Raw genomic sequence first — 25,446 nt, 5'->3', positions numbered from 1 at the left:
CCACCAGGTGAAATTCAAACCAGCAGAAATCCTGGCTTGAATTCAAATTATAATCAAAGAAGTTATTGGAGTTTTAGCTGTATTCCTGGGAGACATGTTTATATATTTCTTCATATAAAAGCAAGGAAGAAGCTTCTGATTACATAATAACATTCTTTAGCCATATTTCTTGAGATTCGATGCTTTTTAGAATCTTTAGGGTCTGTTATAAGTGGACTATTAAAAATCAGCAGAATTCATTTTAAAGTATGATGCTGAGTTTGGTTGAATAATTTTAATGAGGTGTGCGGACTGTTTATCAGGTTATGCCATGCTATTTGACTAATCATTATATACAAGGGTTTCTAAAGTTTGAACTAAACTCACTTTGCTCTCCTCTCCAAACTAAATATTCAGCTCATAAACAATTATACATTTGCTCTAGGAGGAAAGTATTTCTTTGTTATTACTATTGGTGTGTATTAATAACACTGAGGTCAGATACCAGCAGATGATTTATCTCAGAGTTTATAATGCTAGAAAACTCTTTTTTGGGGCCTGTGATTTCTATATTAGCAAACAAAGTGCCTATTTTAAAACTACATTATGTAGGGTTGTTATAACAAACTTTTGGTATTTCAAAGTATGCGTTATTAAAATATTTATTGAAAATCAGACAGCTCTATTATGTATAAAGGGGAAATGACCAATTTGGAAGATAAGCTTATGTAAGAATTCAATTTCTTTTTATTAAATCTTTTTTATTGTTCCACCATATAATTTAATTTAAACTATCCTTTTTTAAAAACCCTGTCGTGATAAATGCAAATTATTAATTGAGGTTTATTTTCAGTCTTTAATAGGCCTAAAGGAAGTGGAAGGCTATGCTTTCTTTTTTAAAACTTCGTTATTGCGCCCCTTAATTTTGAGATATGGTAGCTATAAGTAGTATATTATCTGATTTATTTAATCATCATGCTTAAAGAACTTTGGGAGGTATTTAGGTTCAGTTATGTCCTCTGCCTCTTGGAAATTGTTTTTCCTAACCCAGGTAGTCTGTTATAGAAGTTACAACCGTTCATAAATAAGAAACTTTTAAAGAGTTGATACACTACAGTTTCAGCTTGATTGGATCCTGCTAAGGGAATGGATTTACTCTATGTGGAAATAAGTTTAACCAAGTAAGAAATCCAAACGACAAATATGCTAAAGAACAGTTGTTACAAATACATAGATAAAAGTAGCACCAAATAATAAACAAAGAGTAATTAATAGTCCTTGAAAGGCAAAAAGGAGCTACACGTAAGCTAATGAGAAAAAAGTTATGACAATCAGATTAACTTATTTTAAGTAGAAGATTTTGTCTGTCTTAAACGTTGAAATACTTTAAAATTAATAACATCTTTTATTTAAAAATATTTTCTAACAACTAAAACACACCTCCCAATTTGCGTTTTTATGAAAAGTTGGTTAGATTATTCAGAAATAGTGGGAAGTTTTAATTTTGAGGAAGAAAACAAATCTAGCAGACTAAAGTCTGTGTTTTCTTTAATAGCAGTAATTGTATTTAAAGTATTTATTCATAGGATTATAAATACTATATAAAATATATTACAAAGCCATCCTATTCAGGCATAAGAGCCAGGTCCTAACGTGTTTTATTTTGCAAGACTTGTATCTAATGTTAACAAATCCTATGATGATTACAGTATTTGATCCATTTGATATGGATCACAGAATTTGAAAGTTTCTGGAGATGCAGACTGTTTGGTTTTCCTTAGACTAAACCCTTATTTGCTTGTGTTTGTCATATTACTTTAAACTAAAGCTAACATAGGCCTTTATGTTGTTTGTCCATAAGTGAGCCAGTCAAACAATATTCTTTGAGCGATTCTGCATTGAAACCTAAATGAATGTCAGCTTTTAATTAATAGAGTTTTCATAAAAGATAAGGTGGTGGTGGGTGGGATGGAATTGACCAAGTAGGTCATTAACTCTTATAGTAAGTAATCCTTCTGGGTATATGGTTTTGTGTTTAGGAAGTGGGAAGCGGGGAACAGTATTATTACCTTCTTTTGGAAGTGTTTTAGAAGGCTTTGCACTTAATTTTGTTTGTGGACTAAGTGGCTTTGTATTTTCACTAATTCTTGGTTTTTAAATGATTCATCTCTGACCAGTACTCCCTTTTGGCTCATTTTCTGGTTTAATAAGTGTCTCTTTTAGTGTATATTTTTTAAGATTTCTGGTTATTATAAGTTCTTGTGCTTATGCATGCTGTGATAGGCGCCACTGACATTAATAAGAAAAATAACATGGAATTATCCTTGAGGCTAAGAATTAAAGCTCTGTATAAGATTTTCTGTATAAAATGGTATTAAAGTGTTTTGGATTTATATGCCTACTTTTCTTGGTGTACTTATGCTCCAAGGTCTTAGGCTTTCATTCTTGTACACACTTCCAGGATAGCAACTATTAGAAGGGAAAACACTACTAATGTATTTTCCCTGATGGTAGGCTTTTTGCTTATTAAAAAATATGTAATTGAAAGACTGGTCTGTTCCAAAAGATAGTTCTTATAATACAAATAATCCAAGTATTAATTTATCTTGATCTGCAGTGAAGATTTCAAAACAGACCTTAGCATTTTTCTAATAATGGGCTATGTCAGGGTTCTAGAAGATTAACAGATTAACTCTCCAAAACTATAGTGAAGATTCACATGGAAATCTTTGGATCTGCTTATTAAATTGAGTAGTCTTCCTTTTGTTTCTTCTTGACAATTTAAACGTCTTTATAACTCATTTCAATTTGATTATGATTACACTTGACCTAGATGACATTGGTTTCATAAATAAGACCTTTCTCTCTCAGGGAAGAATTCCATTTCCCTAGTTATTTGCTATAGTGTGTCGTAATTATCTTACTGTAGTATATTAAGAAATATGAATTTCTGGCACATTTTCTAATGCAAGCTTAGCTACTGGTAACTGCATCTTTTTCTTTTTTAATGTAAGAAGAAACAAACACATTCTCCTTAGTGTTTCAACCAAGTCCTTCAATGCTACTTGGACACTGGGCTAAACCAGGGTCCTCTCTGAATTACATTATCGTTGACTTTTGGATTTATGCCTTTACCTAAGGGCTTTCTGTGTCAGCAGAGAAATGGAAGAGACCTTTTGTGCTATTCCAATTAAAACAAAAAGTACAAGCCTAAACTGGTTTTCAGAACAGATGGTTTTTTTTCCTAAGGTTAATCCAAAAGATACTATAAAAACTTCAAGGATAATTAATAGATCAGATATGAAAGGATGAAAAAATGTTAACCCTACCAGAATTCTAGCCTATGGAGATAAGAAAAGATAGGTGTTTATATACAAAAAGCATATAGACTATTCCTGCTAATGATCTCCTCTTATTTTCTCACCTATGTTTTAGCACACAGTATCTCTAAGAAATATTTCAGATATCATGACGTTCTATGAAATTTAGTCATTCTTTTTTAAAACCTCACAATATAATCCAGGGTCATTCTATTTTGTGCTAGAAATTAGTGGTATAGTCTTGCTGCTGAATTGGAAGATACATTTCTTCTTTACAAAATTGCATAGATCAAGACATCTTGACACATGGAGTTTTAAGAAGTCTTGTACTAGAGTAGCCTCTTTGAAGCTAAAATAATTGTAAGTATCTAGGCAAATGTACAGCTTTGATTCAATAAGAAGATAGCCTATAAATGGCGCAGGTGTAAACTATTTAAAATTTTAAACCACATAGTGCTAACACAATTTCGGAACTATAGGATGTGAGAAATTACAAAGTAGGAGGACAAAATGCTTCCTAGAAACTGTCTCCCCCAACCTTTTCTACGATGGGAATTTTCCAGAGAAGATTGTGGCCTCTCTTCATGGCTTTTAATAAAAGCAGAAGTATGAGAAATCATCTCTCAAACCTGGATTTTAAAATACTTGATAATATTTAAGATATAGGAGCAACTAACTGTATACATTATCCATAGAATTCGAATAAAAGCATTCTAGGCCATGTGTATAACATAACTGTGTGGTGGGTTTTTTCTCCATTAATGGATGGTATCTGTGACTAATCACATTTTCTGCCTTATAGGCCTGCCTCGTCCCCTCAGCTTTCACACGATGATACTCATTCACGCATTGAACATTATGCTAGCAGGTATGAGACTAGTTGAATGCCAGGCAAATATTGATTGAAATAACTAACCAAGGAAAGCTAACCTATAATATTTTAAACAAATCTTTTCTTTTTTTCCCCAAACTTGTCTGATTCCTACTAATCAACTTGCCCTCTAACGTGCATGCCGTTCCACTGCATGTTGTTTTTGGTCACCAACAAGAGCATTAGTCCAGAATAATCTTCCCTAACCCTGGCTTTTAAACATTTCCGGTAGCCTTGCTATGTTTTTTTACAGTGAGCACATTTACTAAATTGGCTTACAAATAGTTTAACCTCCTTAGAAAACTGCTAGACCAGACATTCATATATGAAAAAATGATACTATATTATGTGGAGAATATGAAAGCATCAGCTTTCCATTTGTGTATTTATTTTACATGATATGCTGTAAAGAAGAGAATAATTAATTTTCCTAATCCTTGGACTTTTCTGTCTCACCTTGTGTTTGAGATGATCTTTATACCTAAAAACTTAATTACTAATTTTAAAATATTTTATGCTTGTTAAATCCGTAAGAGTTTGGTTAACTTTTTTAGTTGTAAAAAAACAAACAAACAAAAACCCTGTATAATTGCCTGAGGTGAAGAAGATTTTAAAGGTAAAAATTGGTGGCAGAATGTTTAGAGAGCTTACTGTGCATCCATCCTTTGTCAATATTCTAACTGCTGGACATGTTTACCAATCGTGAAAAGCATTAGCTAGCTGTGTAAGTCTGTCATCAGTGGAAAGTAGTAATTGTCTTAAAAGACAAGGGGTAGTGTAAGGTAGGGAGTGCACTTATTGTTAGGGAAGCTTTTCTTCTGAAAACAAAGACCTGTTCTTAGTGAAAGCAAGATTGATCTGTAGGGGGAAAACAGTGAAATATAACTTTCCTTAGAATTTCTATCATAAATGTAGTGCTACTAACTAGCTGTGGTCTACCACACACTGCCTCAAATGGTTAAGCCAGCACACACATCCTTTAATTTGAAGGATTCCTTTCTCTTCTTGCCATGATTTATCCTTTAGTTTTCAGGAATGTTCGATTAGGTCTTGAATAGATTCTAAGACGTCACATAAGTTTTAATGAGCTTTTACGTTTTTTATCAGGCTAGCAGAAATGGAAAACAGCAATGGATCTTATCTAAATGATAGCATCTCTCCTAATGAGAGCATGTAAGTATCCCATCTCTTTTTACAAAATGTTCCTGACAATGAAATTGCTTTGAGGGATTTAGAGGTAGGATAGCACAGGATATAGGAATTAGCATCATATTCACTTGATCTTTTAAGGAGCCATTCATTTACTTTTTTCCTTTAATTCTTAATGCCCTGGCATGGAATGAGCTCATCCAAATTCTGGCATTATTAGTATTCAGAGTAGCAAAAATAGTTTGCCTTATTCTTATTTAAACTTATTTCATACCATATGATTACAAATTGCAGAGTCCCAAGTATTTATAGTAATGCTTAATCTTTGACCAAACCTGCCAGATATTTAAAGGGATAGGATATTAATTTTAAAGTCATGGCTAAGTACTATTTTCTCCACTCATGGGGAGTGGAAACGTGATCTTGGTATAGCATGGCTATTCACATATGTTAGGTTAGTTGGGCGTTTTCCTTCAGAAATCCAAAGAAGTAGATTTTTGTGATTTAGCATCTTCACAAGATAAAGTGAGGCAATCTTATGAAGGGTTTCCAGAGGAGAAGTACCAATTCAGGTTGCAGGTTGTTAGCAGGATGATAAGCCAACCCTGTTAAACTTTAAGGATGGAGATAGAGCGGTGCTAAAAGCAGCAGGGAACACAGCTATGGCAGGGAAACTGAGGCTTCATTATAGAGTAAGGGCAGTGTTCACAATACAGAGCACAAAGGAACATTGCCATGAACCAAGTAAATGCTGACCCGGGCTTGAGGTAGAGAGAGCAGACATTGAAGCAAATATGAAGGAAAAAATAAGGATTTGCCAAGTGAATAAATAACATAAAGAGAAGAAATCTAGTCAAAGTATTACGATGCCTTTTTAGTTTGATAAAGTAAGGATATCTCACCCATCTTGGAGAATATAGACAAAGGGAAGAATGGTAAATTTATCATATGTAGTTGGTGTGGCAACACAAAGTCATGCTCAGATGAGAAAAGAACCTTCATAAGGATTAGGCCAAAAGAAATAGTATCAAAGTGGCATATATATAACTAGTTATTGAAGACATGAGAATAAATAATCTCATCTGGTACATAAACGATCAAGCTAATAATAAAGAATCAAGTCAACCCTCAGTCATTTGTATATGACTTAGTTCCTTCAAACAAACAAACAAAGAAGCCTTTCCCCAACCATAACTGTGATGCCTTATCTTTCTTAGCTATGGGAAAAAGTATTAATGGTACTAATATATAAGATACTTCAACAGTAAAATGTGTGGCCAAAGAATCAGCCAAATGTAAATAGCTTGTGCTTCTTTGGCTCACTGATTTTGGTATTAGAAGCTCTAGCACATTCAAATTAATTCGAGTTGTATCTACGTAACAGTGGCTATCATTCATTGACTGCCTAAGAGAACAGGAAGAAAAGTGTAGTTACAACTCTAGGTTATAATTAAACATGGGAAGTTCTAGCAGTACAACTTCAGAATTTGGAATGAGTGTGATAAAGTAGGTGGTAAAACTGCTTTTGTTTTATTTTAAAATAAGCTTTAGCTTATTCTGAGGACATAAAATCCATTTTGACTCAATGTTGGATGGCAAAAACTCATGGCATTTTAGGGGCAGGTTTGGGGAAGTGGTTTGGTGGATTGGTTGACTTCACTTAAATGTGTGTTTTTAATACCCAATAATTATTTTTAGTCAGCTTTTCACATCTAAACCAGGTAACTGGCTTGATAAGCAAAAATAATTCAAATGAGGAGGACTTTTTCCTAAATTTCTGATATTTTTCAACTTAAGTGGGTATGGAGAGGAGAATATTAGTGTATCATCTTAATGATATCTAACCAGAAACAATGAGCTTTAGCCTGTCATTACGGACAGAAGAAAATTCTTATAACTTGGAGGTAAACAGGCCTTTCCGGAGCTTGGAGCAATGCATTCAGAAAAAAGTTTGTCCTGTGTATTAGAGAGTTCCTAGTTTCCAGGAAAGATTGTAGCTGCCTCCCCAAATAGAAGCCTTTTTGCCTCCTTTTCCCCCAAGATTAGTCCTTAAAACCATTATGTATAAATTTAAAAATAAGTAAAACTTGTATTTAAAAAAACTGCCCCGAGGAATGAGATGTTCAGTCTTCTTTTAATCAGTCACCTTAATGGCTTTTTTCCCCTTAATTTTCGTTTTTCTGTCTAAACAATAACTGAATGAAACAATCATTTATCTCCAGTTTAATTGTTGTTGTCATTCTGCCTCAATGACTTATATAAGTTAAAACTGACTTACTGAAGCAATGCTTTTTGGTTACATTGCCTTCCACTTAATATTTCCTCTGTTACTTTTAGAGCTGCAAGGTATTTTTTCCTACTCAGTACAACAATAGCGTGGGTTAGTGAACAGATTATCTTGACAGGCTTGGTGGCCAAAGCATTATACAGCCATTATTATATCTTTTAATATTTTTTAGCTATTGACTAACATCAACGTAGAGTCCCAGTATTTCTGTAATTCTGCCTTTCATTTATCCATGTAAATAGGCCAATCAATTTCATTTGAAAATCTGAGCAAGAAAACATTTTGAATTGGTACCAATAGAATGGTAGATCACAACCTCAGCAGTATCAAAAGGTCTTTAGAAGCAGGAAAAAAGGTCTAATTAATTGTTAAGAGCAAATAAATGTTTCTATTTTCAAATACACTCCTGAGTCCCTAACCCCCAAAGCAAAATAAGGAGGGGGAAAAAACCAAAACCTTTGATTTTATTTTCCAGAGATGATGAACATTTGTTAATCCAGCATTACTGCCAAAGTTTGAACCAGGACTCCCCCCTGAGCCAGCCTCGTAGTCCTGCCCAGATCTTGATTTCCTTAGAGAGTGAGGAAAGAGGGGAGCTAGAGAGAATCCTAGCAGATCTTGAGGAAGAAAACAGGTGAGTTTTCTTTCTAGCTTTGTCATTGGTATGCAGAGTGCATACACTTGCACACATAGAAAAGTGCCAGGAATCTTCACTTAGAGTCATTTTATGTCTAATTGTTTTCTAAAATAATCTGTTTAGCTCCATTTGCAGATTCTCTCTTTTTTTTTTTTGTTATCTGAAAGAAGACAATGGATGCAATAGTGTGATGAAGAACTCATATTTTAGGTGTGAAGGAATTAATGCTGATGGTGGTATTTGACTTGTTGCATGTGTCTCCAAGGCTTTGATTTTATATTTCAGAATAGAATTTAAGAAAAAAGTAGGTTATTTAATTTTATGATTATATGATTTTTTTACATGTGTTTGGCCGTATTATCTACCTCAAACATTTAAGAAAGTAGGGTTATTGGCTTGGTCATATTGGGAAACCAATTGTTTCATCTTATTTTTCATCATCCAACACAGAAATTATTATTTATGCTCACCATCATAGCAGGTTAGTGAGACAATTCCAATTGTCAGCCATCACCTGTAAAAGACAGTCATGTAAAAACAGCAGAAATTGTAGAAGAGAAAAAGGCTAAAGAACTCTCATAATGACTGCAGGGAGGACAAAGATGTAAACATCTGGGGTACTGTATTGTGTCAGGATAATGCAAATCATTGGACTTTCAGTTCTGTATTACATTTATTATGTCACAGGTCCCTTGGTTTAAAAAGTCTTCTCACATGATCACTTCTAACTCACAATGTGCCTTCTTCAGACAAATGCTACCAAGCAAGGATTTAAAGTAGATGTTGCTCAGATTTGTGGGTCTTAAGTACTTTCATCTCTTTGGTTGAGCCCAAGGCACCAAAAGCTCTTAACGTAGGCAACACAGTGTGTCTGAGATCAGTGCCCTTGGGAGTATGCCACTTCAGGATGAAAAAACAAACTGCCACTCATCCATTGCTTCCTGCTGCCACTGCGAGCCTTCTAGCTCTTAACACCTCTGACCTATGGCCATAGCTCCTTATCTGGTTGGCTTCCCTTTAGTCTCTTTCCCACCCTTCCAATAAATCCTCCATACTGACTCTACTTGTACATCTTGCCAGAACCAAGACCCATCATGGCATTCCCCTTTCACTGGATTTCTGCATGTAGAAAAAAATCAAGCTTCTTAGTGGGGCATTCAAACCCTTCCACAATATTCTCTTGACTTGCTTTTTCTATGCCATCTTCTTTTGTTCTCCCTGTGTTCTGGCTATGCTGTTGTAGCTAGTATTTCTGAATACATCCTGCTCTCATCTACCTTTGGGGTCAAGCTCAAGCTTGAGTCTCAGCCTAACTGCTAACCTCTAACCCACCACTGCCGTATCTGACAAAGGAATCCCACCTATCCTCCATCACATTGCTCAAAATAACTTTCCCCATGGAGCCCTGCTAGATCCCTGCAGTTGGAAGAAATCTGTCTTTTGCCTCTATTCCCAGAGCACTTTGGACCTTTCTCAGAAAATTCCTTGACAGTTTGCCTTTTTATCAGTTATTACCAGTGCCTCTCTTTAATGAGCTAGTGTGTGTCTTTGGGGCATGGACTGTATCTTAATCATCTTCATATCCTCCAGAGTACTTAGCATGGTTTGAATATTTAATGGCTACTCAGGAAATGTTTGGTAAAAACCTGAAAATACAGCAAGAACATCACATGAGTACCATCCACGAGATAATATTGAACTTTTTTTGTTGTTTTCATGATAGCTTTATTTTTGGCCTTACTTTTGAGATCATTTGTCAGTGAAGACCATGGTAGAGAAAACATTTCTACTTTATTGAGAATAATCAGTAATATCCATTTATGTTAAATCTGTAATTAATGTAGGGGTCAAAGTCAAATTGGAATAAAAAGTTGGAACTGACACTGTAAATAGAATTTGATGTTACCAAGGAGTAAATATATTTTTGAAGTATATGATTGTGTAATATATCTTTTGAGCTCATTGGTCAAGAGCCCTGCCTTGTTTGTGGTTAGCATAGTCTTTCTCCGTACCATTGCACCCGGGTCAAAGAATGTTTGTAGAGAGTACTGATAACTATCATTTATTTATCATTTTATCATTTTGAGTGCACTTTTACGTATTTTAGATCATTTAATCTTCTTGCAAACGCTATGGAGAAGAGACTGTCGCCTTTCTGTGAATGAGACACAGGTTCATAGAGGTTCACACAGCTTGCCCCAGATTTCCCAGTCAGCCAGTGGTAGAACTGAATCGAAATCCAGATTTTTCTGACTCTAAATAGGCAACTCTACCTTCAACCAGATAATAAAGAAGAGTAAGTCTCTGTGAATGTCATTTACATAGAATTGCGGCATATTCCCCAGAATGTGTGTTAACTTAAGGGACTATCTATGAGGACTAAGTGTCCCGGAATAAACCTGTTCATCTACTTGTAGCGCAGCGATAACCACTTTACCCTGGAAGATATCCAAGACCATTCTCCAAGAATGGGATGGTTTGTTCTCTAAAAGAACAAAAAACATAACATCAGGCCTACTTAGAGCTCCAAAATGAGGACTCTGGGGTTGATGCAAATCTTTGTGTAAGTTACCTTGACCTTCGCGAAATGATCAGGATGAGCTTCCTTCATTTTCCCTTCATTTTGTCCTATTTGACCTTCTACCAAATTCCAAAGAAATGTCTCCACAGAGTTCCCTTCCTGAAAACAGCCCGTGTGTTTACTTTGATCTGCCCTGTCCTGTCTTGCAGTTCTGCGCAAGGAGCTTCAGAGCCCTAGATTTGCCTTCGCTACCCTTGAATTCAGTGTTGCTTAAGGAGCCTTTAATTTGCCATTTCCTGTTGAGAAAACCCAGGAATTCTTTAGATGCCCTCTCTGTGCATGTCTAGCTGGCTATGTCCTAAGTCAGCATTGGGCTATGCAATCTGACAAATACGAGCATACTTTTAGAGAAAATAAGTATATTTAAAATTGAGATTGCCCCAAGTCCTTTGGATGTGTACTTATTGATCTGTTAATATATATATTTTATGTTCCTTTAGCTGTGATTTATCTCCAAATAACAGCAAAAGAGAGAGGCCTGGAGAGCCCCATTCCTGACTAGATATTTATTAAATTCCATTAATTGTTCTTATTCACGACACCTCCCTACAACCCCCTAGAAAAACAGAGGATGGCTGTTTGAGAAGTGTCTCAGAGGTATCTTATCTCTGCCTTTAGAATTCCATTTCTCCTGGTTGTTGCACATAGTATTCAATAAATATTTGTTGAATGCATTAATGAATAAATGAATTGAAGCTGAATTTATTTTAATCGTAGCATACATGCATGCACTTTTGACTAAAGTTCTTTCACAAACCTAATTTCGTAGAGAAAAGCCTTTCAAAGGCTTTGTTTTCTGCTTGCTTTTCAAAATACTCCCCTTTTTCAAACTGCCTTGATTAGCACCAGGCATGGCTTTGTCATAAATTTAGAATGTTAAGAACCCGTTTTCCAAATCACAGGCACTGTATGTATCCCACATTGGTGTTCTCTGATTCTTGGTTTATGCCACAAAGATAAGGCTAAAGCTCTGAGTAAAAGCTAAATCTGACTGAGTTTTTCCCATAGTGCCTCCCATAAGTTTGGATGACTAATGGTGTTAGTGAGATATCTAATCTGTAATATTTCACTTCTGCATCATATTTCTCCCTCATTGCCACATATAATTCAGATACATCTTTATTTGGCAAAGAGCCACTGGATCTTGGGTTTTTGCCCCATTGTGTGTCCTTAGCATTGCAAACTCAAGGTTTACTTTTTTTTCTTGCATTGATTAAAGCCTTCAGTCTCCTGACTTAAGCCTATAGTGTTCAAATACAGAGATGTATTTTTCTCTGCACTGTCTAAATAAACCAAGACTTGCTCTGAAATTCAAGGTATGATCCTAGCAATGAAAAGGTAGCCTTTCTGAGAGACAAAGACATTGTCATTCTACTACCTGCATAGCAAATTGATTAGATTGTTCTCAAGTCAAAAAGGTGGCTAAATATTAACCTAATTCACCATAAAGTCTAAAGTTAAAGTTGTTAGTAGATGTTATATAACACGAGGGAACTCTGTAGATTCTTAATACCTACTCAGGACCTTTCATATGTCTTGTTGGGCAGTAAGACCTTATGAAGCCAAAATTGGAGTTTTCTCTTTTTCCTTTAAATTCCTCCAGTGATTGTGCAAGATTATTATTGTTACAGTCAAAGAAGTTCTAGATCAGTTACTGATACCACTGAATTAAAGTAGCTGGAAATCATGATCCCGTTGCTTTACTTTGTAATTGACTTGATGACTTTGGACCTAGTCTAGTAGTTATCAATCTTCATAGCTATGGGAAATCTTTATTCAATGTTCTTTCATTAGGTCTTTGTGCAAGTCTCCAATGATGGTGAAAAGATGGCCAAAATGAAGGGAATCTGAAGAGGTTAGGAATGGGCATTCCTATGGAATATAAACAAAGGTGTCAGGGTGAGGAATGGCAGAGTTTATTTGAGGGAAACTACAGTTGTATTACCTCTTTTAAGAAGGCAAAGAATGAGAGGAGATGAGGCTGACCAGGTCAGCAAGGGCAGGTCGGGAAGGGTGTGGTACCCACTGCAGAGTTGCTGCCTCCATGCCTAGTCTAGGGAGCAACTCAAGGGTGTGAGCCAGGAGTCAGGCCATGATATTGACATGAATATACGCCACACAGGCAGCTGTGTGGAGGGTAACTTTGAAAAGAGCGATGCTGGAACGAGGAAATCAAGCTGGGGGGAGTTACATGGGAGCCCAGGAAAGAGATGATTAGAGCCTTAAGTAAGGTGATAGAAATGAAGTAGACAGGCTGATCTGAGTGATATTTCGGGGGAGGATAGAGCTGTTTGATTCGGTAGTTCTGTGGGACTAGGGTATGAAGGAATGATTCCCAGGGCTGGTAACTACAAAACAAGATGATAGTAGTTATTTGCAGCTGGGACTGATAATTCAGGAGGAGTTGCAGCAGGTCCATCCTTTAATGCAGCAGTGTTTATTAGAGGTCCTTCCTGAAGGGCTGAGTAGCTGGAAGGTGATAAATGAGGTATGGAAGAGGTCGAGTTGAGGTCCTGGTGACATCTCCATGTGTAAATGTCTGACAGTCTGAGAGATAGAACTCTGATGCTTGTAGAAAGGATATAAGCCTGAGATATTAGGACTGTGAGTCGCCAGCTCACAGGTGGTAGTTGAAACCGTGAGAATGAATTTATATATCCCGGGAGCATGTAGCAGAAGGAGAACACTGGATTTGGTAGAACTCTGGAAGATGTGAACATTAAAGTGTGTATTTAATTACTTTTATTTTTAGTAGAGAATACATGTATATTATTATACAAAATCCAAAGGGTTCAAAAAGACAGATAGAGAAAAGTGAATCCTTCTCCAACCTTCTCCCCTGGCTGTGGTGTTTCCAGCTCTGGAGGCTACCATCTTTCTTGGTTTCTTGTGTTTCCTTCCAAACATGCTCTCTACATATGCAAATATTTGCAAAGATATTTATGGTTGTTGGGGTTACTTCACACAGTGTCGTGCAGTGTTCACTCTGGTTTTCTCTTTTTACTTAAAAATCTCTAATTTTCACATGCTGGAGAAATGTGCCAGAAGAAGAGGAGGGCAGAGCTTGGGAATGATGGGAGCATTTTCCCACAGGAGGCAGGAGAGAGAAGGGTTAGGGAACTAAAGTATGGGAGGAGGCGTGACCCTGAATGAGAGAAGGACTGCCTCTGAAGACAAAGTGGTAGGTAAGGAATTTAGGGTAAGGAAGGGAGGAAAGAAGCATAATGGAATGAATGTTAAAATGTCCAGTAGACATCACTGGAAATAATTCAAGACTGATTCCTACGGCTGTTCCCACATGTTTTTAAAGTTGGAGTGGAGAGGAAAGCGTGGTATATGATACATTTAACGAAACTAGGCATTCAAGTTACTTGGTGTATTAGTCCATTTTCATACGGGGCAATTTACAAAGAAAAAGAGGTTTAATGGACTCACAGTTCCGTGTGGCTGGGAAGGCCTCACAATCATGGCAGAAGGTGAAGGAGGAGGAAAGGCATGTCTTACATGGTGGCAGGCAAGAGAGCATGTGCAGGAGAACTGCCCTTTTTAAAACCATCAGATCTCATGAGAGTTACTATCACAAAAACAGCATGGGAAAACCCCACCCCCATGATTCACTTACCTCCCACTGGGTTCCTCCCATGATATGTGTGGATTATGAGAGCTATAATTCAAGATCAGATTTGGGTGGAGACACAGCCAAACTATATCATTTGGTGACATGGGCCCCAAAACAAAGGGCTACAGAGCCCTTCTTTAGACAAAGGGAGCTAGTTTGATCACAGAAATCAGAAAGCCAAGACCTTTTATGGCAAGGATGAATAAGAGCTGAAGGGCATACATGCCACATTTAAGAAGCTGTGTAAGAATGGGGTCAACCATCTCAGCTCTACTCAGGCAGGGAGGACAGGAACATGGTAGAAGTGGAATCACCATTATTCACAGACTCAGTTTCTAACAAGCAGGGCCAGTGTAACTAAATTTCCTTCAGTTTATCCAAAGTTAATTGAAGTCTGAGGGGACTGATTCATAGTATCCAGTTCATGGCAGTGAATGGATAACCCAGAATGAAAGTTTATTTCTCCCTTTATCCTAATTATCTCTCTTTTTAACTGCCTTGTATTAAAATGTTATCAAGGTTGCCTTAAAGCTTTTTTAGGAGGAGACAGCATCTGGTTTAAGTGCAAATACTAGATCTATTAAAATGAGGAATATATTCATTTTTTAGGCACACAGCATCCTGTGTCTTAGAATCCAGTGTCTTAGGAATCACAATAAAAATCAAATTGTGTTCTGGTGAGCCTAGAATCTTCGCATCTAAAATTGGATGTTTGTGAGGACTGCTTCATACTACCAAAAAAATTGAAGCACCCCTCTGGCGATTAGAATATTCACATCTTACAAGTACAGCTGCCATCTCCCTAGAACATGCTGGATAAGAGTTTATGTTCTTACAATCCAATTTCCCTTTTTTTTTTTTTTTTTTTTTAGATTTTTCATGAAGACCCTCATCCTCCTGTTGGCCTTCATTTGCCAATTGTCCCTCTACAGTAGAATTGATTATGGTCATAAGTTTCTTTAGCTACTTTCCAGGCCTGAGGATGTAATTCTGTTCAATTCTGCAGATAGTTACTGAGTGCTTAATGTAATTTTAAAATTATGAGACTACAAAGATGAATAAGCCTTGGTTCTTACCCTCATGGAGCTCAAAATTTATTTTAAAAAAGTTAAAATAGAAACAACTACTTATATCCTGCTGTTACAAGTGCTCTGGGGGCACAGAGGTGAATGATTTATTCTATCAGAGGGAGTAGAGAGGCCTTTACAAAGAGAGTTTAAGAGTTGAAGACTGAATGGGAGTTTTCCAGTCTGAGAGATGGGGGAAGGATGAGTTTTCCAGACTGGTGGACCAGTGAGTAATGTGTGGCTTGGAATGAGGAGAATAAGAGGGCAGTGGGATGGTAGGTGCGGACTACTGTTTAAAGGACTTTGTGCATCATACTAAGGAGTTTGGGTTTTATCCTATAAGCAGGTGAACAGTGATGGCTTTTTGACGGGGGGGAAGATTGAGAAAAATAACTGACCTGGCAGAAAGCTAAAGCCATGAAGATTGGTAGAAGCACAGTGGAATAGTCCATTAAAAGATGCCAGGTTCTTAACTAAGGATGTCTTAGGCAAGTGAAGAACGGGATGGAGAAATTAGAAGGTCACTGAATGAATGAGACCAAGGGAAAATGGAGAGGGGGAGGCATCTGGTGTTACGGAATGTTTTAATTTGGGAACTGGGAAATGATCATTGAAAAACAAACAAAAGCAACCTAGTGCACCCAGGAAAAACTCCTGATTTGCAAAGGGTTAGTGCATGGAGAGAAAGAGCTATGTATCAGACATACTGAATTCTATTTGCCCAAGGACATTTCAAGTGGAAATTTCCTATGTTGATTTTACGTATTCAGTTTTCAGAAAGGATTCTTTAAAAAGTCATAGCAATACAATTCCTGCAATATAAATAATAGATCAATGAACATCATAGGGATTAGCATAGTTGATTTGACTAAGCTTCATATTCAGTTTGAGCTTCCCTGTAGCCAGGGAGATAATAGGAAACAAAGATTTGTCTGTCTCTGAATATTGAATTAAAGAAGCATGCAGCATCCTAAAGAAACATCATTGTTTTCCTGGCTCTACGTAATAATAATAATAACAAAAGTAGCTGTCCTTTGAGTGATTGCTATGGACAGGAACTGTTCTGAGTACATATAAACTCCTATTTAATCCTTAAAACAACCATATGAAAGAGAGGCTGTTTCCAGAAGATTGCGTGGCACAGAGTATTAAGGACACTTCATATGGCCAGCAAGTAATAGGACCTGTATTCAAACTTGGGTGGTGGTCCTGAACTCTTAAGCAGTGTTACACTTGAAGTGATTATTGGCTAGTGTCCTTATCAACATTTTTATAACAAATCCCAAGGGAAATCATATGTGGCTGTTTCTCATGGCCTTTGATAATTGTGGAAAGCTTAACATTAAACACCAAAGATGGGATGACAGTTCTCCAAGGATAAAGGTCACTGTTGCCTAAAATGTATTCTGCAGAATACCACTGAGATACTCTGAGAAAAAAAGGATTCCAAGGACAGAAAAACTTTGAAAGCACTCATACCGGAAAGTCATCATTACATTAGCATTTGCACTGAGGAGTTTGGAAGTGAAGAAACCTGATTAGCTTTGTCTAACCTCATGTTGCTCCCACTTACTTGACCTCGAGCCCAACGGCAATGTTAAATGGAACACAATTCGGTAAAGAAATTCAAGTCTGAAGTAAACTTTGAAAACCAGTCTAGGAGATAGCATAGTTGACTCTCTACTGTAGTTGTTGAGAAGCCTATCCGTTGTGTCTCTGGGAACATCAGAAGATAAAGCTGTAACAGGTGCCCACGTAGGAAGCCTGGATTTTTCTCACAAAAGTAACTTTTCATATGCTCTAGTGGTGAAGCAGTTACCCTGTAGACCCAGAAGCCAGAATGATTTAGTCTGAAAAATCTAAAGATAGGTATTAAATTAACTCTCATGATCATAGAAAATTCTTTGCACCATTTTTGTAGAATATCCCACGGAATAACTTGGCTTTTCACCCAAACCACCAAGAAAAATTGCCACCAGTGACTTGATGCAATTAACTTGCTATCGGGAGTTCTTACTTGTGAAATGATTGAACTTTGAAAGATGTTTACCAAAGACAGCACCTTTAGCTTCATCACAATTACTGTGGAATCTTTCTTTGTAAGTAGTTAGATGCAAAGGCCAGTTGTTGCTTGAGGCCTCTCCTGGATTGTGATTTTAAAGTGTATCATCAACACATGGGAAGATATTTCTCCCTCTTTATCTTATGACAGAAATGCAGGTATAGCTTTCATCTCAAAGTAAGATTAAGGTATAAGTTACAAAGATGTGTAGCTACTGTATGGTCCTGTGTAATGCTACTTGAGGAAGGCTGTTCCTTTCCTGGCACTGAAATTTTAGAGCTTGCATAATCAGTATATCAACCTCGTGTGGCTTGGTGCTTAGCAAGTTTCAGCTTCTAGAGCCCATGGCTAATGGAGACATCCAGGAGAATGTTGGAGAGATAGGTCTGAAGCCTTAGAAGAGAAGTCTTGATTAAGGAGTAATGAGTTGCGGGAAGGGGTCATGGTTGTGGCGGAGATGGAAGCCTGGGGAGAGGACAGAGACCTCCTAGGAAGAGAGTTTGTGTAAGAAGACCAAGGACCTCCTGATGTACTTGATTGTAATTGGGCATGAGCAGCCCAGTTAGAAATGGTCTCCTGTTGGTATTACATATGTACATGGATGGCTTCTGCAGATGGCTAAACTCACCCATTTTATTTTTTTACTATCTTAATAGTTAAAATATGACCTTTTCTTGTGTCTCCAAATTCTGAGTTACCTTATGGTGCTAGTCTGTCTGTTGTAACTACAAGTCATAAGTAAATCCATATGATTCTTTTCCTGTAATTTCCTAGTAAATCAAGGCGATAATTTCAAAGATAAAAATCTGTATTTTTAGCTTTGGCAGTGAGCATGATTCCCAGTCTTTTTGCCTTCGAGTAAGGTTTCTTACCATGGTGGAAGTAAACAATATCCCACACTCTAGAATGTGAGCTCTTCAAGGGTAAGGGACAGTGTCCTACATATATCTTTATCTCCACAGCACTGGGTACATAAATGTGTTATAAAAATGAATGGGTAAATATCCTTTGGAGTTTTTCTGTTACTTGATGGCTTTTGGGGTTGATTTTCAGGTATCTCCTTGTTTTTCTCATTTCTTACATTATTTTCTTTCCCGAAATCCCTTAATATACCTGTTTAGTTTGTGATGTCATTTTCCATTAGACTGAAACCATCCAAGTTGTTTAGGCTAACCCAGACTTAAGCATTTTCTGGGCTTATTTTTGGACTCTTTTTAAAACTCATCATCTGAAAATATTTAATGTCCACACGGATAATTCTGAAGACATGTGCATACCATTTTTCTTTTATGTACATGGGTTAAACCTTGATTTTTCCATAGTAGGAGAAAGCATTATAAGATTTTATTGTTTTCACTGGGGAAATATCTTTTGTGCTATAAGAAATAAAATTTTGAATCTAGAACTTAGTTTTTTATAAGACCTTTATTGAGATATAATTCTCGTACCATAGGAGTTACCCATTTAAAGTGTATTAGTCACTGATTATTAGTTAATAGGTTAACCAGTATTAGTAATCACTGGTTATTAATTACAGAGTTGTGCAACCATCAGCGCACAATTTTAGAACACTTTTGTCACCCCCCAAAAGAAATCCCATCCCCATTTTCAAGTCACTCCTCGTTTCTCCTGCAACTACTCTTTTCAGCCCTAGCAGTAGACAATCCCTGATCTACTTTCTGTCTCTATGGATTTGCTTATTCTGGACTGTTAATGTAAATGAAATAATACAATATAAAGTCTTTTGTGACTTGCTTCTTTCACATAGCGTAATCTTTTAAAATGGTATCTATATTATAGCCCGTATTAGTATTTCATTCTTTTTTTAATGCTGAGTAACATTTCATTGTATGGATATACCACATTTTTTAATCTATTCATTACTTGATGGACATTTGGGCTATTTCTACTTATTGTCTGTTATGGATAATGCAGCTATGAACATTCATGTACAAGTACTGGTAATTATTTTAAAGAAGTTATTCTGGGCTGGGCATGGTGGCTCACACCTGTAAACCCAACACTTTGGCAGGCTGCGGTGGGAGGATCACTTGAGACCAAGAATTTGAGACCAGCCTGGGCAACATGGGGAGATACCATCTCTACAATTTTTTTTTAATTAGCCAGGCATGGTGGCTCATGCCTGTAGTCCCAACTACTCAAGAGGCTGGGGCTGGAGGATCACTTGAGCCCAGGAATTCAAGGTTGCAGTGAGCTATGATTACACCACTGCACTCCAGCCTGGGTGACAGAGCAAGGCCCTGTCTCAAAAAAAGAAAAAAAAAAAAAAAGATTCTATAGTTTCTGTCATTGTAATAGAGGAGGCCATAGGATCATATATGGCAAGAGTATATAGCAGTGCATGCCAGGGAGTGAAAAATAGGCCATCAAATTGAAGTTATTGGGAGAACTTAAGACTAAGTCTAACTACGCATGAGGGATTGAAGCCAGAACACACAAAGCTTAAAATTATGATTCTTCTAGAGACTGTTACGGCTTTTTGCTGATCAAAGACAATGAAAGTTTGATATTTTGCTGTATTTGTCTGAAAATGGAAACACACTTTTCCCAATGGCACTATTCCTGAGGACTAGACTTCTTCACCTCTAAAACCTCTCCAATCCTAGTTTTTCCTTTTGGCTGATGATGACCAGCCACTGCCATTTTTGTCTTAGGTTTTGTTAGTCTGTCTTATTTCCAGTTATAAGTGGTTAAAATTTCTTATGAATTCTTCTTTTCTTGTGTTGAACTTTTGATTAATACATTTAGTCTATAGACAGTAATGAATTAGCACCTGATCAGGAATTTGTGAAAAACATCTCAGTCATTAAAGATTAAGAAACTGAAGCCAATTAATATTGTCATGTTCTGTCTCTTGGAACTTGAGCAAGATACAGATCTATGTGTCAAGGACATATCCAGAAAATAGACTCCACCTAGATACATTAACCCTGTACCCTTGGTCCACATATTTTATTTCAGCAATGATCCATGGACATATTATAATTTGACAGTTTCATCACATACCTAGCGTATTGGGTCAAATCAAGGAAATCTCATCCTAGTGATCTTAACTCAGTGATTTCATTTTGCCCAGATGTTCAGCTGTGATAAACTTTACTAAGGCACAGATGATGGATGATACACAATAATTCCAAAATTTGGGGGTGGCTACAATGTGGCTAGGGGCTAGAACTCAGGTATCTACAGGACAAATATTGAGTGATTAGTCACTTTCTAAGCGCTAGATATGCATATGTTCTGCCAAGCTCAGTAGGTCTAAGTAGATTGCTTTCATTTCAGATAATTAAGTGCTTTCTTTTTATAGGAAGTTTTTAGCACATCTGAGGTTCTAAATCCAAAAAGTAAATAATATATAGAGAAAGAAGTAATAACAATAATAATAGTAACCAACATTTATTGAACACAGTATGGGCTGGGCATGGTTCAAAGAAAGTTTGACATATAGAATGTCGACCATACTGGCTTAATAATCCTCATAACTGAATTAGTGCTTAAGTCAGTTGCCCAGCCTCAGCAAGCAGCAGAGGCAAGTAAGTCATAAATCAAGATCTTCTGAATCCAAGACCATCTCTCAAGCCTTGTTCTAAGTCTCTCCTCAGCCATGGATGGTGAAAGGCACCACAAAGGCAGCGTGTCAAAAAGTGGCATTGTTCAACCTTTCCCCTGATGGGGCAAAGCTTTTATTTTTTTCCTTTACGTTCTTTGACATCTGTTTTAAAATGCAGATATCACTAGAAGAAATGACACTTTATTATAAAATCCCAGTAAAATGTAAATGTCTTATATAAAACCTTTATACTGAGCAAATTTCAGTAGGAAAGGGCTTGGAAGTAAGGCTCTGAATGTTTTAAAGGGGGACAGTGCTAAGAAATGATTAGAAACAAGAGCCTGGAGGGGTCCTGCCATTTTTACTGTTTTGCTTAAGGCTGACCTAAAATATGCATAGTCTTCTCACCCTGTGAGCTTATCCTTATTAATGTCTTTTTCCACCTCGTTTAGGGGTATTTTTGAATTTGTGTTTGATAAAGATGTCTAAAGCTGTACTGTAAAATTTTATTGTCACTTTTTTTTTTAAAATGGAGTCTCCCTCTGTTACCCAGGTTGGAGTGCAGTGGCATGATCATGGCTCACTGCAGCCTCAACCTCCCAGACTCAAGCGGTCCTCCCACCTCAGCCTCCTCCTCCTGAGTAGCTGAGACTACAGGCATGTGTCACGACATATGGCTAATTTTTTTCAATTTTTTTGTAAAGATGGTGGGGGTGTCTCCCTATGTTGCCCGGGCTGGTCTTGAACTCCTGAGCTCAAGTGATCCTCCCACCTCAACCTCCCAAAGTGCTGGGATTACAGGTGTGAGCCATTGCACTGAGCTTTATTGTAATTTCAAGGGCTCAATGCAATTTCCAGTTTTTAAAGTTCATCTTGCTTGCAGAATTTGTCTTTCATTTAAAAAAAATGCTAATTTGCTACATTTATAGCTGCTGTAATAGTTCTGTATGATTTACTACATTTGCCTGAATTTAGATTGGTGGATATGATTTAGCTGCTTTTAATATTATATGAGGGTAAAGCCAGATTTCTTTGGATCTATTCCTTTCAGATGGCAATCTTTGTAGTTGTTCTACTTTACAAAATAATCCCTGTGTGTGCTCATGCTTTGGTATACAGTTAAATGTATGATACTGTTAAGAAAACATTGATCACTGGAAAGTGACCTTCATTTCTTTATGTCATAAATATCATTATACAACTATATAACTACACGTAGTAGGGAAGCTCCATTTAAAGAGTAGATGACTTACACTGAAATCATTCGACCTTTGTAAATTAAATTACACAGAGATTGTTGTAATGTTCTTTATCATACATAATAGTTATGATTGCTAGAGAGGCACTCATAAATCATTGCTAAAAGGGCCAGCTGCTTTCATGTTTTCAGCAAGTTGAGTTAAGGGAACAAGCCTTGCCAATTTGATTAATCTCTTATGTCCATTAGTTGGTTGGGAAGTTTTTTTGAGTGTAAATTTGTATGTAGACAACAGAGTTTATATTCTTTATGACATAAAATTAATCAGATATATCTACATATTTGTAGAATGGGGGGATTCTTAGCTCTATAGAGAATAAGAAATACTGGATGGAAGACTTTTTCTTTAGGATGACTGGCTACAGGAAGAAATTGTAGTGACAGAAGCCATGTGTAGTGAATTTGAATTAACGTTCCTTAGGGAGCTACCAGAGAAATATAATTTACAAGATAATCAAGAACGTAAATAGATTCTCTGTGGAGTCGTTGTCTGATCACTGACATATATTCATCTGTATTGAAATGACTTCATGACTACATTCTAACAATTAGAGAATCATTAGGGGTGAGATGTACGTGTATACCCTCAAGAAAAGCAAAATATGTATTGGTAATAATATAATTGACAGCTGTTAAAACGAGTACATTGTGTACTTGTTAAACATTAGAGGCTGGGCATGTTGGCTCACACCTGTAATCCCAGCACTTTGGGAGGCCGAGGCAGGTGGATCACAAGGTCAGGAGATGGAGACCATCCTGGCTAACACGGTGAAACCCTGTCTCTACTAAAAATACAAAAAAAAAAGCCGGGCGTGGTGGCGGGCACCTGTAGTCCCAGTGACTCTGGAGGCTGAGGCAGGAGAATGTGAACCCGGGAGGCAGAGCTTGCAGTGAGCTGAGATCGCACCACTGCAGTCCAGCATGGGCGACAGAGCGAGATTCTGTCTCAAAAAATAAAAAATAAAAAAATAAAAAAAAAACATTAGAATAACTTACCTTGGAACAGTAACTCTGAGGGAACCTTGATCATCTATGAGAATGATCTCCCCTACGTTAATACTGCATCAAAACTAACATTATGGTATACCTCAAAAAGTATTGGCATAGATGTTTTTAAATATAAGAAAATTCAAATGCGTAATTGATAAGGGCTAAATGGCTCAATTTCCCAACCCCTAACAAAAATATGCCCTAACACAGCTCTGTGACTATGACTGCATTTATTAGAAAACATTTAGTAAAAATCATCTCTAGTTCAAACCCTCCAGCATCAGTTCTTCTTGAAAATTCTCATGAACATTTAGAAATACCTTAAAAGAGAATTTAGACTCAAATCAAAAAACCTTATTTCATTTGGTTGCAGGCCAAGATACCTCTTTTAACCATTTCTGGCTTTTAGAATCCGTATCATGACAGCTTGTCCTGTCTCAGAGCTTCAGGAGGAAAAACTAGTCCCTCAAAATCAAGTTTGCTATTGAGCTTAATAAGAGGTTTCTGTATGTCATATGTTTGTTTAGAAGAAAAGCACTTGTTCGACTCATTTAATCCTGGCCTGATGAATTAAGGCTTGAGTTAATACTGAGGGAACCTTGACTATACATCTACAAAATCAATGTGTCCTGGTAGGCTTCTGATTAAGATAACATTAGCTCTTGCTTGAAGGCATCTTTCTCTGCTCCTACCATTTATCCAGTGGTAGATAATATGTGGAGTGAAAAATGAAAAAGACATAGCTGGGCTTTAAAGCAAGATGAACATCTCTGTGGACCAGAAATGTGAAAGAAAAAAAAAAAAAAAAAGCAAAACAGGACTTCGTGAGTCGTAAGTGGGGCTAAATTAGTGGGCTTTCAGCTCATGCTGTAGTAACAGGGATTAAAATTCTCCTTACAAGGTAGTGGCCCAAAGCCAGGATTACTATTTGAAATCAGAGCCCCACAAAAACACACCTAGAGAGAGACACATACACACTTACACCTAAAAGCAACATGAAAAGAAACAGTTCGCTGCAGGGGTCTACAGCTTATATGCAGCTATGGCCCTAATGCATAGAGCCGAGGGAAGAGGCAAAGATTCGCAGCTGGGAAAGAGAGCATCACAGCCTTGAAACCAGGACCTGAACCAATCTACCTACTGCCTGGCAATGAAATGAGTGATATCTCTGTATCACTCAGTGTAGGAGCTGCAAACTACCAACAGATGTGGCTCTAAACTCTAAGCCCCTGGGTATGGCTGGGAGAAGCCATAAAACCACCTGAGAGAGAGATAATGAGTTTAAAAAGAGAGGAAAATATTAAAGTACACACACATGAGAATAATAGAAAACATACACTTGCATATGTATGCACATGCAAAACATCCCTTGCAAAATGTGTCTCCAAATCACGATCCAAAATACATGAAGAAATGGGATAGCACCCCCCACCCAAGTTAAACATCAAAAAGTGAATTAGGCTGGGAACAGTGGCTCACACCTGTAATCCTATCACTTTGGGAGGCCAAGGTGGGAGGACTGCTTGTGCCCAGGTGTTTGAGACTAGCCAGGGCAATGTAGTGAGGTGCCATCTTTTTTTTTTTTTTTTTTTTTTTTTTTTTTTTTTTTTTTTGAGACGGAGTCTCGCTCTGTCGCCCAGGCTGGAGTGCAGTGGCGCGATCTCGGCTCACTGCAAGCTCCGCCTCCCGGGTTCACGCCATTCTCCTGCCTCAGCCTCCCGAGTAGCTGGGACTACAGTCGCCCACCACCGCGCCCGGCTAATTTTTTGTATTTTTAGTAGAGACGGGGTTTCACCGTGTTAGCCAGGATGGTCTCGATCTCCTGACCTCGTGATCCGCCCGCCTCGGCCTCCCAAAGTGCTGGGATTACAGGCGTGAGCCACCGCGCCCGGCCGAGGTGCCATCTTTACAAAAAATAATTTAAAATATATTAGCCAGGAGTGGTGGTACATGCCTGTAGTCCCAACTACTCAGGAGGCTGAGATAGGAGGATCGCTTGAGCCCAGGAGGATGAGGCTGCATTGAGCCATAATTGTGCCACTGCCCTCCATCCTG

General features: G+C 37.4%; 1 protein-coding gene across 5 annotated transcripts in view; it reads left to right on the top strand.

Moving 5' to 3' along the window:
- Positions 1 to 25,446, top strand: part of DMD (dystrophin) — a 2,218,635-nt gene that overhangs the window by 2,159,983 nt on the left and 33,206 nt on the right. For all 5 annotated transcript variants that reach the window (XM_063601607.1, XM_008970951.5, XM_008970952.5 and 2 more), the window contains 3 exons: positions 4,102 to 4,167; positions 5,278 to 5,343; positions 8,082 to 8,240. In XM_063601607.1, the coding sequence (XP_063457677.1) occupies positions 4,102 to 4,167; positions 5,278 to 5,343; positions 8,082 to 8,240 (291 nt within the window). The remainder of the gene's footprint in view (positions 1 to 4,101; positions 4,168 to 5,277; positions 5,344 to 8,081; positions 8,241 to 25,446) is intronic.

The sequence above is a fragment of the Pan paniscus genome, chromosome X (assembly GCF_029289425.2).
Source record: "Pan paniscus chromosome X, NHGRI_mPanPan1-v2.0_pri, whole genome shotgun sequence".
NCBI lineage: Eukaryota > Metazoa > Chordata > Mammalia > Primates > Hominidae > Pan > Pan paniscus.
Note: the sequence above shows the minus strand (reverse complement) of the source record. Positions and strands in the feature narration are given on the sequence as shown.